Genomic DNA, 17,608 nt, shown 5'->3' on the forward strand with positions numbered 1-17,608 from the left:
AATGAGACAGCATGTGATGCGCTACACTGGGAATGACAGATTCAAGAGTCACAGCACTGCAGTCACCAACAAACAGAACATGTCAAGCTCTATCGCGAAGCACATCGCAGTATGTGATAGTATAATATCTATATGCCAACAAGGAAGACAATTAAATACAACTAGTATTCAAATTTGCTCAACGACCACTAAAATTAACATGAAGAAATCCAGTAGGGGGGCCCTTATAAGAGAGAGACATATCCTTGAATCAAGTAAATATGTAGCTAAAATTATAGCAGGTGCAAGTAAAATATTAATTATTTTGAATTTGATTATTTTCTTTTACCACTATAACTTTAAATCCTTAAAAATCTGTGCATTAAAATTCTGCAATTTTCTGACTGTGTTTTGTGGGAACATTATACAGAGAATTTGTAGCATTGAATTCCAGACATTTTCTCTAGGTTTAAATCTTTAATACAATCTCCAAAATCTTCTTTGGTTAAAATGTTTAATATGCCATCAAATACTAACTTTTATAATGTTTAGTATAAAAATCTATATAAATATACTTTATGCTTTATTTGACTCGTATTTTATTATTATTTACTTAAGCCTTTGTTATTATGCAGTGAAAATATTTAAATGTACACCAAATAGCTTAATACATTACAAAATAATATGCATAAAGTCAACACTTTTTTTTAAATAGATGCTTGACATCATCTAAGAAGCTGCTAAAGTCCCTCAGTGGCACAAATAGTTTACAATTGACTGCTAACCTAAAGGTTGGTGGTTCAAACCTACCACCTGGTACCACTGAAGAAAATCCTGGAGACTGACTTCTTCTGTAAAGGGAATAGTCAAGAACACTGTGGCAGTGGTTCTCGACCTTCCTCATGCTGTGACCCTCCAATACAGTTTCTCATGTGGTGGTGACCCCAACCATAAAATATTTTTGTTGCTACTTCATAACTGTAATCTTGCTACTGTTATGAATCAAGCAACCCCTGTGAAAGGGTCATTCGACCCCCAAAGGGGCCGGGACCCACAGGTTGAGAACCGCTGCTCTATGGAGTAGCGTTCATAACCAACGAAATCACCATGAGTTAGAATAGACTTCAGGAAGAGGTTTGTTCTGGGTCTTACAAAGCCTTTAAGTATCTTTTTCCAGTGCTCATGTCTGTACTTTCTTGAACCAACCCTTAGCTTAACTTTCAAGGTAATCAGTTCTTTGTTTTTCTTTAGAAATTACTTTTTCACAGATGTATACTTTTCTAATATAATAATTTAGTTGATTTAAGGACTTTATATAAATGGAATCATTAACTTTTGTTTTCTTGCGTCTCCCTTCTCCTGCTCCATTCTGAAATTCTTAGGAGTGTTGTATGTAGGTGTGGTCTGTTTATTTTCATTGCTGTACTTGAGTTATTTTCTACTTGGCTTCCATTGAACTCATTCTGATTTTTGTAAATATGAATCCTTAGACCATGCGGATTTCTTTGTCACTTAGTAGATGCGCATTTACACTCATTTCTTTTTGGACTATGTGAGGAACGGAATCATGAGGTCATGTGGTACACATGGAAGAGAAACCCGAGGGAGCAGTTCTATTCTGCCCCGTAGGGCCCCTGTGGGTGGGGATCTACGCACTGGCAGGGCACTAACGGTATGCAAATCCAGATTTTCCAGGTGATGTCACATTATTTTTTCCAAAGCAGTTTTAACAATTCACCTAACTGCAGTAGGGCTCTTTCGTTTGTTCCATATATTGGCCATATTCCGTGTGATCATTTCACGTCTCTTGCTCATCTCTATACCAGCTTCTCTCTCTCTCTCTTTTCAGTAATCTGCATAAGTTAATTATGTAATATCTCTTTGTTGGTCAAATATTTTCTCATTTTGTGGCTTGCTTTTGCTTTGTCGAGATATGCTATGATCAACAGAAGCTCTGACTTATCACACAGTGCAGTTTAGTATTCTTTGCTCTCTGGTATATATGTGTTAATATATTTTAAAATATCCTTCCCTCCTTGGAGATCATGACATTGCCTTCCATGGCCTCCTTCCCATTTTGTTTTCTTTCTTTCTTTCTTTCTTTCTTTCTTTCTTTCTTTCTTTCTTTCTTTCTTTCTTTCTTTCTTTCTTTCTTTCTTTCTTTCTTTCTCTCTAGCCTACTTGCTTGCTTTCTCTACTGCCGGTCCATCTTTTCAAATCTGCTAGGAATGCACCGAGTTTCATGATTCATTCTGACAACTAGTAATTGGGGGAAATTGTCTGGCATTATTCTCTTTTAATATTCATTCTTCCTCGTCTCTTATTTCCTTCTGAAATGCTGATTAGTTGATAGTTGAGCATTCTCTTTCTGGTCTTCATTAAAAATTTGTGTGCTCCCCATAATTTTTTTCATCATCTGTTCCAACCATACAAGGACTATTCTGAATACTTTTCTATCCAGCATTGTCTATGGTAAGATTTATTCAGTTATAATTCATATGCTAATATATTCCTTTTATTTCTGGTATTTAATGTAGTCACAGATATTTGTGCAAATATTACTATTTCTCATCTTATTTTCATACTTCAGAACAGAACCCCAGCTAGTATCCATTAGCAGTGATTCTGTCCCCCTGATTCTCAGCATCTGTGAGTCACAAATTGACTTTCTGATTCTATGGATTTAACTTTTCTGGCCATTTTCATAAGGCGTCTTGGTGGTGCAGTGGTTACATGTTTGGCTGCTAACCAAACGGTCAGTGTTTTGAACATTCTCGTTGTTCATTAGGAGAAAGATATGTCAGTCTGCATTGATTAAGAGTATGAGCTTTGAAACTCAAAGGGGCAGGCCTATTCTGTCCTGTAGGATAACTATACATTGGAATGCATGCCACAGCGACTGGTTTTGGCTTAGGTGTTTCATATAAATAGAGACATATCTTTCCTTTCATATTCTCTCTTTTTTTACTGGTTTATTTCACTTAGGAGCCCTGATGGTGTACTGGTGACATGTTGGGCAGTGATCTGCATAGGTGGCAGTTCAAAACCACCAGCAGCTCTGCTGGAGAAAGACTGGGCTTCCTACTCCCATAAATAGTTACAGTCTCGGAAACCCATGGGGGATCACTATGCGTCAGCCCTGACTACATGGAGTTTGAGGGTTTTTCTCTCATTTAGCATAATATTTTCAAGGCAAGTCTTGTGGCACATATGAATGTCATGAAGGCATCAGTTCTTCACTCTTTACTGACTAATAATTTTCATTGTCCAGAATATTTCACTGTACATATAATATTTCAATGTATATAACATTTTACTTATTGATTGATTAGTTGATGGAAAAGTTGGTTGTTTTTAATGCTTGAATTTATAAATCATCCTGCTCTCAGCATTAACATACACATGTTTGGTGCATATATATTTTAGTTTCTAATAGTTATATACACAGAAGGATAATTGTTAGGCCATATGGTAACTTTGACCGTTTGGGGAATTGCTAGACTATTTCCAAAGAGATTTGCCCCTTTTTGTTCCCATCAGCAGTATGATTTTTAGTTTTAATCAAAGGCACTCTATACTACTTTAAAAGGAGCACTGATGGAGTAGTGGGTTAAACATTGGACTTCTAGGTGAAAAATGGGTGGTTTGACCCCATCAGCCACTGTCTTGGGAGAAAGATGAGACAGTTGGCTTCTATACAGATTTAAAGCCTGGGAACCCCTATGGGGCAGTTCTGCTCTCTCCTACAGAGTCATTGTAAGTTGGAGTTGATTTGACAGCAATGGGTTGTGGTTTGGGTGGCACTACTTAATTATAGAACTGGATCGTGAATCTCCCTGAACATGGATTGGGAAAGTAAAGTAATTATGAATTGGTTATTGGCAATGAGGTCATGAGTAATTTACCTATTCTTTCCATTTTCTAAATTTCAAATGGTCAAAAGGAAGTTCATGGATCACATGCAAAATCATGCGAGCCAAAGGTTCAAATGTGCATGTGTCTAACTCCCAAGACTATGTCTTTGCAATGTGACATCCGTGTAGTGCCCTGGCTAATTTTAGAAATTCTTTCCTTCACATCTTTTATGAAACAACTATTCTTGAGTTAGCTCTTGTTCACCTTAAGTATGAGACACTTTAGTGATATTTCTTAGCATGTGTAAGCAGTTGCCATTGAATCTGTGTGTGTCAGAGTAAAACTGGACTCTATATGGTTTCCAATGGGTGATTTTTTCAGAAGTAAATTGCCACACCTTTACTTCTGGGCAGATTCAAACTCCCAACCATTTGGTTAGAAGCCCCGCTTGGTAACTGTGTGTGCCACCCAAGCACTCCTAGAATGTCTAGTTAGTAATAATTAGGTTTTGCCCTGTCACAAACCATCATAGTTTGTGTAAAGTGTCAAGTTACTTAAGAGTTTAATATGTGCATATCAACAATTCATGTATTGAGGTCTGAAGCCGGCCTATACTTGTATAACTTCCTTTTCTTTAAAAATCATTTTTATAATTCTTATCACAATCTGTACATACATCCATTGTGTCAAGCACATTTGTACATTTATTGCCGTCATCATTCTCAAAACATTTGCCTTCTACTTGAGCCCTTAATATTGGCTCCTCATTCCCCCCTCCCCATTCTCCCCTCCCTCATGAATCTTTCATAATTCATAAATTATTATTATTTTGTCATATGTTACACTGTCCGACATCTCCCCCGCCCTCTTCTCTGCTTTCCAGCCCCCAGGGAGGAGGCTATATATAAATTCTTATAATCGGTTCCCCCTTCCCACCCAACATTCTCTCCACCTTCCAGGCATCACCACTCTCACCACTGGTCCTGAAGGGGTCATCTGTCCTGGATTCCCTGTGTTTCCAGTTACTATCTGTACCAATGTACATCCTCTGGTCTAGCCAGATTTGTAAGGTAGAATTAGGATCATGATATTGGCGGGGGGAAGCATTTAAGAACTAGAGGAAAAGTATATGTTTCATTGTTGTCAACCTGCACCCTGACTGGCTCATCTCCTCCCCACAACCCTTCAGTAAAGGGGTGTCCAATTAGCTACTGATGGGCTGTGAGTCTCCACTCTGCACTCACCCTCATTTATTACGTTTTTTTTAATTCTTTGATGCTTGATACCTCATCCCTCCAACAGCTTGTGGTCACACAGGCTGGTATGCTTCTTCCATGTGGCCTTTTTTTTGCTTCTGAGCTCGATGACTGCTTATTTATCTTCAAACCTTTAAGATACCAGACGCTATAGCTGGGCACCATTAGCTTTCTTCACCACATTTGCTTATGCACACGTTTGTCTTCAGTGATTGTATAGGGAACCTGGGCATCCACTGATATGCTTTTTGTTCTTTGATGTCTGATAACTGGTCCCTTCTATACCCCATGGTCACACAGGCTGGTGTGCTTCTTCCATGTGGGCTTTGATGCTTCTCAGCTAGATGGCCGCTTGTTTATCTGCAAGCTTTTAAGACCCCATATGCTATATCTTTTGATAGCCAGGCACCATCAGTTTTCTTCACCACATGTGCTCATGTACACATTTTTCTTCAGCAATCATGTCAGGAAGGTGTGCATCATGGAATGCCAACCTAATAGAATGATGTGTGCTCACATTGAGTAAGTACTTGAGTGGAGGCCCAAAGTCCTTCTGCTATCTTAATACTAAATCTATAAATATATGCACGTAGATCTATTTCCCCACTCTCCTATATAAATATATTTACATATGTACATGCCAGTATTTAGACCTCTGTAAATACCCTTTGTCACCTAGTTCTTTCCTCTATTTCCTTTTACTTTCCTCTTGTCCCACTATCATGCTCATCCCTCATTTGGGTTTCAGTAATTTCTCTCGGTTACATTGTCCTTGTTGAATCCCTACCAGGCCTCTCACACCCTCCTTGCCACTGATTTTGGATCACTTTTTGCTCCCCTGTCCCTGGGTTCCTCAGCACCATCTCCTAACCCTCACTTCCCCCTCTCCCATGTCCCCCTGAAACCATTGGTCCTGTTGTTTTCTCCTCCAGACCATTCTTCCAGCCTATCTTATCTATAAAATGCTGTAGAGATAACAATATGCACCAAGAATCAAGTCATAGCAAGATAGGCAACGGGTGAGAACACAGCGATGAGGCCCAATTTTCTGCTCTGGCAGCAGAAGCTCCGGGGTGATTCCTATTGAGTCACCATTTCCCCCGAGTCCTGTAACTTCCTTTTCTTAACAGTGTTTAAATTCTATATCACCAGCTAAATTAATGACAATATCAATAGAATCACCTAACACCCCAGGGGGATGAGTTATAAAGTTCTCTATCATAAAATAATACTGATATCTGTGTGTGTATGAATGCATCTAGTGCCAATTGAAGAAAAATTAATTCTTATAATATAGCCCTACTCCATGCTGACCCTCATAAAGCAATCACTGAAAATATGTGTTCTGTTGCCTAAAATGGTGAAGAAACCAGAAGGTGCCCAGTTGCCAGAAAAGATAGCATCTGAGGTCTGAAAGGCTTTTTTTAAAGCAAGCAGTGATGTGTCAGTTAAGTCCGCATATGCAGGAAGCACCAAGCCTGTGGGATACGAGGATCATAAAGAGTAAAATCCAAATCCAAAGGGGGGAATTGAATTAGAAGTTAAACAGTAAATACCTAGTTTTCAAAACCTATGAAGGAGAGTGGCAGTCCCAAATCCACTTGCAGGCTCTCCACAAGGACGAATCCTCTGCTGACTCCTCTCTGATCATAGTTCAGGGATGCCAGTAGCCTTCGTAGCAGACAAAGCATTGTAAAGCTGGTGGTGGCAGACAGAGTTAGGTGTAATAGCCTATCATTTAATATCCCTTTTGACGCATTTTAAACTTGTTTCCATTTTTAATATTTCCATCTTCTAGATTGAGGTTTTCTATGTCTTGTCTAGTTATTGTTGTTGTTTTGTTTGTTTGTTTTACATGATTTTCTGTAAATGAATTACAGGATAAATAGTTCCGTAGAGACAGTAAGTGGATTGATAACTGAAAAGGGACATGGCAGAAGAGGATGGTGGAAACAGGGTGAAGAGGAGCTAACAATAATGAGTATGAGAAGAAAATGTTCTGAAATTGATGTGTTGATGAATGCCTAAAGAGTCCTAATATGATTGAACAATTAAATTGTATGATATGTGAGACAGAGAAAAGGAATATCAATGTTAGATTTTTAAACCTTTGACTTGTTTTCAGAGGGGCTTTCATTTGTTATAGATCATATTATCATGTAAAGACAAGTAGAAAAATGTTGTTTAGAAAAATAATAAAGCTTGAAATTTTGGGGATTCTTTTAAATGAAGCTACCTTACTGATTAGGACCTTTCAAGAGGTGTTATTGATAACCCTCAGCTATTAAATCTTCTTTTCCATTACTCTCTTCTTAGAAAATAATTACAAAATAATCAGTTATGTATTAATGTTCAATGCAAGCCTGAATAAGCTAAGCCTTTTATCATATTTCTGGTTCTCTTTTCTGTAACTGACAGCTAAATTATTTTGCCCTAGGTTTCCTATAAATGATTGCTAGTCATTTTGCACATATGTGAAAAGAAGATAAAATAAAATGTTTAAGTTTCCATAAAAAATGAACTTAAAAGAAAGCATACCCCAAAAAGAACTACAATTAGTTGCTAGTCAATAGTACACACACACACACACACAAACACAAAGACCATCAAAATCAAATGAGAATGGAATGTGTTGTTCAGGAAACACCGTGGGATTAGGAAAAAAGCACCGAGGCTACAAAATAAAATGCATTCCCATAAAAGAAAAGGACATTGTTTGTGCACTCTATTTCTAAAAAGTAAATAAGCAAAAGCATGAACATTTTCCCAACATATTTTGCTTGCTTAAGTTTTAAGAAGATAAAAGATGTAGTAAATGGCACAGTTAAAATTAGTGAAAAAATGTCTAATTAGGGGAGTCAATGTACTAATGTAAAATCAGGACCCCAAATGTTTATTAATTTTACTTTAATATTATAAACTGTTCATTGTCTAAGGAAATAAGCTATTTATAAAGTAGATGAATTCTGCTTAAGAGAATATTTTTAGTGGTTTTGTAATCCAAAGCTAAATAGTTTACTGAAAAAATTTTGAAGTAAAGCCATGCAAATATGCTTTTAATATCTTAACATCAATTCACAAATAACATTACCACATACAACTAGGTTACAATTATCAAGATATAAATGTATCTAATTATGTATGTAAAATATAGCTTCATTAATGAAAATATTTCCAAAGTTATTGGAAATTAAGAAAATATGTGGAAAAACTTTTATGTATTAAATGATCATTACTTAATTAGTTTACTTTAGAATATGAAAAAAACTTTTATTTTTTGTTTCATATTTTTAAAATTTTTAAATCATTTTATTGGGGCTCTTATAGCTCTTATAATATTCCATCCATCAATTGTATCAAGCATACCCAGACATGTGTTGTCATCATTTTCTAAACATTTGCTTTCTGTTTGAGCCCTTGATATCTGTTCCTCTTTTTTCCTTCCTTCCCCTCTCCCACCCTGTGACTGCTTGATAAAATATACATTATTATTGTTTTCATATCTTACACTGACTGTTGTCTCCCTTTACCCATGTTTTTGTTGTTCATCTGGGGGGTGGGGGGAGGGGATTATGTGTTGTGCATTGCGATTTGATCCCCCTTTCTTCCCTCCTCTCCCCACCTTCCCTCTGCCCTCCTGGTATTGCTGCTCCCAGTTTTCTTCCTCAGGGATTTATCTGATCTGAGCTTTTATCTGTACCAGTGTACATGCTCTGGTCTAGCCAGAACTGTAAGGCAGGACTGGAGTCATGATAGTGGGGGGTGAGGAAACTTCAAAGAACCAGAAGAATATTGTGTGTTTCATCAATGCTATACTGCACTTGGTTGACTCATCCCTTCCTTGTGACCCTTCTGTGAGAGGATGCCCTATTGTCTATAAATGGGTTTTGGTTCTCTGCTTCAACCCCCTTCATTCCCAACAATATGCTTTTTGTTTTATTTTGAATCGTCTGGTGCCTGTTACCTGATTACATTGGCACCTCATGATTGTACAGGCTGGTGTACTTCTTCCATGTGGGCCTGTGCTAGATGGCCACCTGTTTAACTTCAAACATTTAAGACTCCAAACACGATATCTTTTGATATCCAAGCACCATCAGCTTTCTTCACCACATTTACTTATGCATCCATTTTGTCTTCAACAACAGTTTTTGGAGGGTGAGCATCAGAATGCCAGATGTTCTTGCATTGAGAGAGGGCTTGAGCAGACGAGCCAAAAGTCTACTTCCTCAATATATTGCCATAAAAATATATGCACACAGACCAATACCTCTATTTTTATGAATTAATATATTTATATAAGTACACACCTATATTTAAGCCTCTATCCAAAGCTTTGCTTCCTAGATCTTTCCTGTTTCCTTTTACCTGCCCCACCATCACACACGCCCTTCTTCTGCTTCTTAGTAATTCCTTGTAGCTAGATTTCTGTTGCTTCAACACCACCACCGGAATCTCTATGTCCTCCTCATTGTTGATCTTAATACCCTAGTTTTTCCCCTGTCCATGGTGTTGTTTGCTCACCGCTCCCTTATCTTGCCTCTCCTGTCAGTCCCATTGCATTTGCCTCCAGCTTGCTTCCTATGTCTGTCTTATATTGGTAGGCAAAACAATAATAACAGAGACTAAACAAAAAGAAAACAAATGATTGAATAATAAAAAGAGAAAATATCTGGGACAGTGCTTCTCAAGCTGTGGGTCACAACCCCTTTGGGGGTCGAATGACCTTTCACAGGGGTTGCCCAATTCATAACAGTAGCAAAACTACAGTTATGAAGTAGCAATGAAAATAATGTTATGGTTTGGGGTCACTACAACATGAGGAATTGTATTAAAGGGTCACGGCACTAGGAAGGTTTAGAACCACTGATCTAGGACCTCCAGTATGATGTTGAAAAGAAGTAGAGACAAGGGACATTCACCTCTGGCCCCCTTTTTCAGTGGGATTGTTTTTGTCTTTTCGCCATTGACTATGATGTTGGCTATTGGATTTTTGTAAATAGCTTGTATTAACTTGAGTGTCGTAATTGGGAATGGATGTAGGATGTTGTCAAATGACTTTTCTGTGTCTATCGATATTATTATGTAATTTTTATCCTCTTTATTATCAACATGGCAAATAATACTGATGGGCTTTCAGGTAAGTAAATCATCCCTGCATTCCTGGAATGAATCCCACCTGATCATGATGGCTGATATGTTTTATATACTTTTATATTCTATTGGCCAATATTTTGTTAAGGATTATTGCATTTATGCGCATTAGAGATATCGGTCTGTAGTTCTCTATTCCTGTGGGATCCTTGCCCTGTTTGAGTATCAAAATTATACTGACTTCATAGAATGAGCTGGGAGTTTCCCATCCTTTTGTATGCTCTAGAATAATTTGTGGAGGATCAGTGTCAACTCTTCCATGAATGCTTAGTAGAATTCCCCTGTGAAGCTGTGTGGTCTGGGAGCTTTTTTCATTGGTAGTTTCTGATAACCATATCTATTTTTCTTTTGCTATGGGTCTGATGAGGTTCTTGACCTTTTTCTGGGATAATCTAGGGAAGTATTGTTTCTCCAAGTATTTGTCAATGTCTTCCACATTGTTGAATTCATTGGAGTACAGATTTTAATAGTACTTTGTGTTTATCCTTTTAATCTCAGTGAGGTCCATTGTGATTTCCCCTTTTTCATTCCTCATTCTTGCTATTGATGCTAGCTCCTTCCTTTCCTTGATTAGACTTGCCAGATGCCTGTTGATCCTCTCAAATAACCTGCATTTTTGTTGCATTGATTTTTTGCATTGTTCTCGTGTTCTTCCCACAGTGCCAGATTTTTCCCCCTTTTACTATTGAAGGGTTTGTTCTGTTGACTTTGTTCTAGTTGCTGGAAGTTTCATGATAATATATCAGTCAAGTCTCTCTTCCTTTTTAATATATACATACATTGCTACCAAGCTTCCTCTGATAACTTCTTTTGCTGTATCCCATCGGTTTTAGTATGCTCTATTCTCATAATCATTAGTTTCAAAAACTTCCTAATTTCCTCTCTAATCTGAGCCAGTACCCATTAGTCTCAGAGAAGATGGTTATCATCCAGTTATTTGCCATGGTTTTCTGGTCAACCTTGGTTGATCTCCAGCCATATGGCATGGTAATCTAAGAGGGATGTCTGTGTGATCTCTATGTGTTTGAATTTACTCAGACTTGACTTGTGTCCCAGCATGTGATCTATTTTGAAAATGAGCCATGTGTACTTGAAAACAATGTGATTTTTTTTTTTTTTTTGCATTTGGATGGAGCTCTCTATAAATGTTTCTCAGGTCCAGTTGCCTAATTGCAGTGTTTAGCTCTGTAGCCTCCTTGCTGAGCTTCTTTCCCATTGATCTATCTTTCTCTGATATTGGTATATTAAAGTTACCTACTATGATTGTTGAGTCTGTGGTTTCTTTTCCATCTTTTGAATAGTTTGATGAATTTTGCAGGTTTCTCATTAGAGCATATTTATTTATTATCATTACTAGTTCCTAGTCTACTGATCATTTGAGTATTATACATTGTCCCTCTTTGTCTCTTGTTATGGTTTAGACCTTGAGGCCAATTTTATCAGAGATTAGGATTGCATCCCCTGCTTTTTTTCAGTTGCTGTTTACCTAGTATATTCTCTGCCAGCCTTTTATTCTTAGTTTATTTTTGTCTGCAAGCGTAAGATATGTCTCTTGCAGGCAACAGATTGATGGGTGATATTTTCTGAGGAAGTCTGCTAACCGTTGTCTTTTAATGGGCACGTTCAGGGTGTTGACATTCAGAGTTATTACTGCCATCTATGGATTCATTGGTGCCATCTCATACTTTTTGTGTTGGGTGTTTTCCTATCTCCCTTCATATCAGTGTACTGTGTTTATGTGGGGAGTTTCATTCTTGCCTTCTTTTCCCTCTGAGGCAGTTGTTTTGGTCATTGTTTTCAGCGTGTTGACTTCTGGATGGAGTTGAGTTTTATGGCGGTCTCCCACTTGTCCTTGGTGGATGTTGGTCTTCTGACCACAATGAGTTGTCAAGGATTTTCCACAGGGTTGGGTGTCTTAAGGTGTATTCTTGGAGCTTTTCCATGTCCGGGAAAACTCTTATGTAACCATCTATCTTAAGAGATAGTTTGGCAGAGTAGAGAATCTCAGGTTGACATTTTTTTCTTTCAGATTGCAGAAGATGCTACTATACTCTCTCCTCCTCTTCATGGTATCTACTGATAGATCTGAGCATAGTCTTACCTGAGCGCCATTTTGTGTGACTTTTTTTTTTAATGAAAATAAGACTGTTTTGTTATCTCTTGTTGCTCTTAGATTTTCTCTTTTTCCTTAAAGTTGGATAATTTAACTACTATGTACCTTGGCTGTTCTTCCTGAAGTTTAGTTTAAATGGTGTCCGCTCTGCTTCCTGTATGAATGTCTCATTCTCATTCATTAAGGTGGGGAATCTTGCTCCCAGGAATTCCCTTGCTAGTTTACCTGTAGATTTCTTTGTGTCTTGTTCTGAAAGAAAGTTATTTGTATATTGTACTTCTTCATAGCATCTGTCATTGACCTCAGGTTTTCTTCTGCTACTTTGATTATCTGCTTTAACTGTCTTTCCCATTTTTTGTTGAAGTCTATCTGGTTTTCCTCAAGATTGCTGGTATGATTCGCCACCTGTTCTATTCTATTGATTATCGTGTGCTTTGCTTCTGTTGCCCCATCCATTAGTTCTTATATTTCCCTTTGGTACATGGACTTCATTCCCTCTATCTTTGCATCCTTATTCTCCATTGCTTCCCTCATGTCCTGTATTACTCCAAGCTGCATTCTGGAGATTTCTTTTTTTTGCAGATTCTTCTGTGAATCTGCTGTTTCTTCTAGGTATGTCATTAGGTTTAGAAATTTCTTCTGCTATTGCATTTGTTTTTCTTGTTGAGGTTGTTGAGGTATGTTATTGTCTGTGTGTCATTTTGGACAAACTGGGTGCCATGGAAGGTGTGCTGAGGCTGGTGACGGTAGGTATACCACTGGTCCAGGTATACCACTGGGTCAGGAATGCAGCAAGGAAACAGGTCTGGTCTGGATTTTCTTGCCATAATTTGCAGTCTTTTTATGACTCTGTGGAGCCCAAAACTGGAACAGCCAGTTTGGAGCTTGAGCTGGGTCTTTCAGGCCCTGTCCAGTCCTGTTTTGTTATGTTAAAATTGTAGTCTGGCTCTGGGGATTAGATTTATGCTTCTCTTGTTATGCTAATACCATGCTAATAGACCATAACTAGGTTTGTGGTGGCTTACATTCAAAGTTATCTAAAAGAACACATCCTGGAATTGTAAGCATTAATTTTTTTTTTCTTTTTAAAGTGGGCTTGTGGGGTGTCCTGGTATCAGGGCTGTGCTACATTGTCCCCAAGGGAAATGGGACCAGATCAGTTGAGTGGTTTGGGGGCCAACTGGATCTGAATTCTCCTCTGCACTCCTGTGTCACTCCCAGCTCTCCTTCACAGTTATGTCATGGGCAAATATCCCAGGGACTCCTCATTTGCTAAAATTTAGTGACTAATTATCTATGTTACCCACACCAGCAGACAAGGAGCTGGCAAGAAGGGAAAAGGTGATGACCAATGTAGTCACTCTGTTCATGACTGGGGAGTGAGAATTCAAAGCCCAACAATGCAAGGTCAGGGTGGATAGCAGAGAGGGAAACTTCAGTGTGAGGTCTCGTGGGTAGGTCTCAGAGGTTCTTCAAGAGCCTAGGATTATGACCACCTTTATATAGCAGCCTGGGAAAATTACTGCAAGCTTCAAGTCTCATATCTTGGATGTAGGACAGGGTGGCATAGGCCATCCCACTGGATCTGGTGAGGGAGTAGCGGAGCCGCCTGGCAGATGTGTTTCACTTAAGAGTGAGTGTTTCATCAGGTTCTCGAATCACTCCGTGGATTAAAATTGCAGGGCGAGGTCTGAACCAGACCCTAGTATACTGAATCTATTTTTAGCACCCAGCCTCCCAATATTGGCCTCCTTACCTTTTAATTTTCTGATCTAACAACAGTAGCACCGAGCAGATGATTCTACCTGGACCCCATATTAACATTTTTGTCAACCTTTACCCTTATCCCCTCAAGGTGCTAGAAACTTTCACAAAGAGAACAAGAAATAATAAATCATCCTAGTAAAAGATAATAGTTTAGTGTGGTTTTTCTTTTTCCTTCCCATCTGTATTACCCAGCATGTTGAATTTCCCCTCTTGATACTTTTATTTTATAGCCTGCACTAGTACAACTAGGAATTCATTATATTCAACTGGAATATAATGTTGCTTGAAGCCATGTCCTCCTATTCCTTCTTTATGGCACTACCCATACCATCTTTCAGAAATACAATGTGGTTCAAAATTTTTTATGTCAAATCCTGCAGTGTCAACATTAGTTGACTGGCATGCTTTCCTAGCATGCTGTGTTGTGAAAGATTTTTAGACTCTTTGGGGACTCATTGGGAGGTGTGGTGAAGTGCCATGATAATTACAACATCAGTAATTGATTATAGAAGGCAGGGCAGCCTGTGTGTTATGTCTTTGTTTCTTGCTGTAAGGAGAAGCTCAAAGCTCATTAGTGATTTGAGGGGGATGTAAGTCTTACCCACTTGTTCAGCTTCATGTCTTAACATCTGTCACACTTGGATTGAAATTTGATAGTAGGTTAAGCTTTCTCAGATTTTCATGGTGGTGTATGTGCTGCCCTGTCTTGAATACTTCCTCTCTCTCTCTCTCAATCTTCTTAAAAAGTTCTACCCATCTTTTAATGTACTCTTAGAGAGTAACATCCTATGTGAGGCCTTTCTTGTATAAAACATATATTTTCATTATTGAGCTTCTGAACAGATTGCATAGGACAGTTTATTGCATTTATTTATACATATATTTCCCTTCCCCAGTAATTGTGCTTCCTGAAGTCTTAGATGGTATTATTTACCTTTGTATGATTAGCACAGGTTGAGTATTTTGAATATTTTCTTAACTGATTGAATTTTTATTATATTCTAACCAAAACCAAAATCTAAGTGCACTGCCATCTATTTGATTCCAACTCATAGAGACTCTACACGGAGTTTTTATAGAAACAGACAGCCTGTCTTCCTCACAAGAAGTGATGGGTTTGTTAAAGCCTTTAACCTTGTGGTTAGTAGCCCAATGTCTAACCTATAATAAACAATTAAAATGAAAAACAAGATACATATTGATAGAGGAGTTTTTCTGCTGAAATGGTAAAAGGACAATAAGAGATTTCCATTCTACATATTTATATAGTCAATTCTTGAAGACTTATCTTGAAAGGATTATATAGGTTATCAGTAAAGTGCTCCTTGAATAATCATAATCATAAAAAAGCAAATCTATTCTGGAAGAAGTATAGCCAGAATGTTCCTTGGGAGGAAGGATAGTGAGAGTTTATCTTACATACTTTGGACATGTTATCAAGAGAGACCAGTTCGCTTCCCTACCAGTTCATGCTTAGTAAAATGGGACCCCATCTACCACAGAGCCACACCACACCTGGTTCTTCACCATCCTCATTGAAAGCCTTCTTCTTTTCCACCACCTTTGCTCCTTAAGAAACCACAGAGGCCACAAATAAAGTCCTATTTATTTTGCAAATAAAGTCTTACTTATTTTTGCATTTCCAATACTTAGTATATTCATTCCTAACTCAGAGTAAATACGTGGTACAATAAATTTTAGAGGTGTATTACTTTTCTCCATTTTTCTTGCCTCAGAATGAATGAATGAACAAGTTCAAATTGCATTCGATTCTTAAATATAATTATGTTATGTTTTATTTGTTAAGTTGTATGTAATCAGATTCATGAATGTTTCCTTCTCCTGGCCTTAATATACTAACTATCCCACAAAAATTATTTATTTTAAATATTATGCGTTACAATTCTAGAATTCCCATTTGATTCTATTCTTATATTTTTGGCTTATATTTCTCTGCTTATATTTTTGGCTTCTTTATTTAATTATGCTAATCTTTTTCTATATATACTTATGATATTCAATTTTTGTTTGCTAATTTCAACATTTTGGTGATCTTGATTCTTCCCTTTTGATGTTACGTCATACTCTATGGTTTTCTCAGATGTCTAATAAGTGTTTATTGCATGTTAGATTTGCAGATGGTTGTTGTAGAAGGCCTTTCATGAAGGATTGACACTTTCTTCTGGCAGATAGCTTAACAAGTGACCGGATCTTTTTGACCCTATAAAAAACCACCCAAGCTCCCTGCTGTCAAATCAGTCTCGACTCACTGCTGCTCTGTCCCGTGTTTTAGAGAGAGCTATCTGTAACAGAGGAGGCATATTCCGCTTTCTCCTGCAGAGCAGCGGGTGAGTGTGTACTGCTGACCTTGGGGTGAAGTAGCTAAGGCTTAACCCACAGTGTCACCAAGACTCTGTTTTATTTTTTGAAGAGTTACGCTTTGGTTTTGAATTTAGGACACGTTTCCTTGATGTGTGTGGTCCTTATTCTTAAAGCTCAATGTCTCTTGTTTCGCAATGCTTTTGATATTGAGTGAGAGTAGTCAACTATGGCTAGGCTGGAATTGCAACTGCCTAATGTTTGGAATTTGAAGCTCTCTTGGTGTAGTGGGTTCCATGTTAGGCTGCTAACTGACCTGCTAACAAGAAGGTCAGTAGTTAGAAACCATTAGCTGTTCCACAAGAGAAAGACGAGGCTGTCTGAGCTGGTAAGGTCATAGAAACCTACATGGCTGTACTACTCTGTTCCATAGGGTGGCTATCGGGTCATTATGAGTTTTAATCCACTCTAAGTTAATAAGGTTTTCTTTTTTTATTGTTATTTACATCCCTCAGAGCCTTAGCTCTTGGTCACACACCCATGTTAAATAGCGACACAGATGTTTGGAGCCATAGGATTCCAAGTGTTTCCCTCTTCTCTGACATCCTGACCTGTCCAATCTGAGTCTGCAACCCAAGACGCTGATCTCATCCTCTTCAGCAACACTCCTCCTCTCTAATTGCATCCCTTTCCCTGACCATACAGCAACGTACAGGTTATCATTCTCTTTATTTCTCAGAAATAAATTCATAGTTCTAAACGACCTGTTCTAAACAAAATTCATAGTTCTAAACAACCTGTGCCCAAGGCGAAAATAGTTCATCTTATATATTTTCCACTTTAACATTTTTTTTGTTCATCAAGAGGGCACATTCTATGCCCACAACTCCATCGAAGCTAGACGTGGACAGTGGAGAAGAACAGCCGTATGTCACAATTGTTATGCACTGAGGAGGAAAGGATACAACAAATGAGCTACAAGATCTGTGCAGGAGATTTGAGTGCACTCAGAGATGCCCCGGAAAAGAGGGAGCCGGTGGTCTAGTTGTTAACAATCAGCTATTGACAATCTCCTTTCTGTTTGGACACACATGGTTTGCCAGGAGCCAGAGTCGACTCATTGGCAACTGGTGGTGGTCTCTGTGTTAAACAGAGTTTTACGTAT

General features: G+C 38.1%; 1 protein-coding gene across 1 annotated transcript in view; it reads left to right on the forward strand.

Annotated features, from left to right (window-relative positions):
- Positions 1–10,202: 10,202 nt before the first annotated feature.
- The window catches only part of CRB1 (crumbs cell polarity complex component 1), a 218,993-nt gene continuing 211,587 nt past the window's right edge, over positions 10,203–17,608 (forward strand). Inside the window, 1 exon segment of the mRNA XM_075541873.1 lies at positions 10,203–10,230. Within this exon segment, the coding sequence (XP_075397988.1) occupies positions 10,203–10,230 (28 nt within the window).

Source organism: Tenrec ecaudatus, chromosome 1 (assembly GCF_050624435.1).
Source record: "Tenrec ecaudatus isolate mTenEca1 chromosome 1, mTenEca1.hap1, whole genome shotgun sequence".
Classification (NCBI taxonomy): domain Eukaryota; kingdom Metazoa; phylum Chordata; class Mammalia; order Afrosoricida; family Tenrecidae; genus Tenrec; species Tenrec ecaudatus.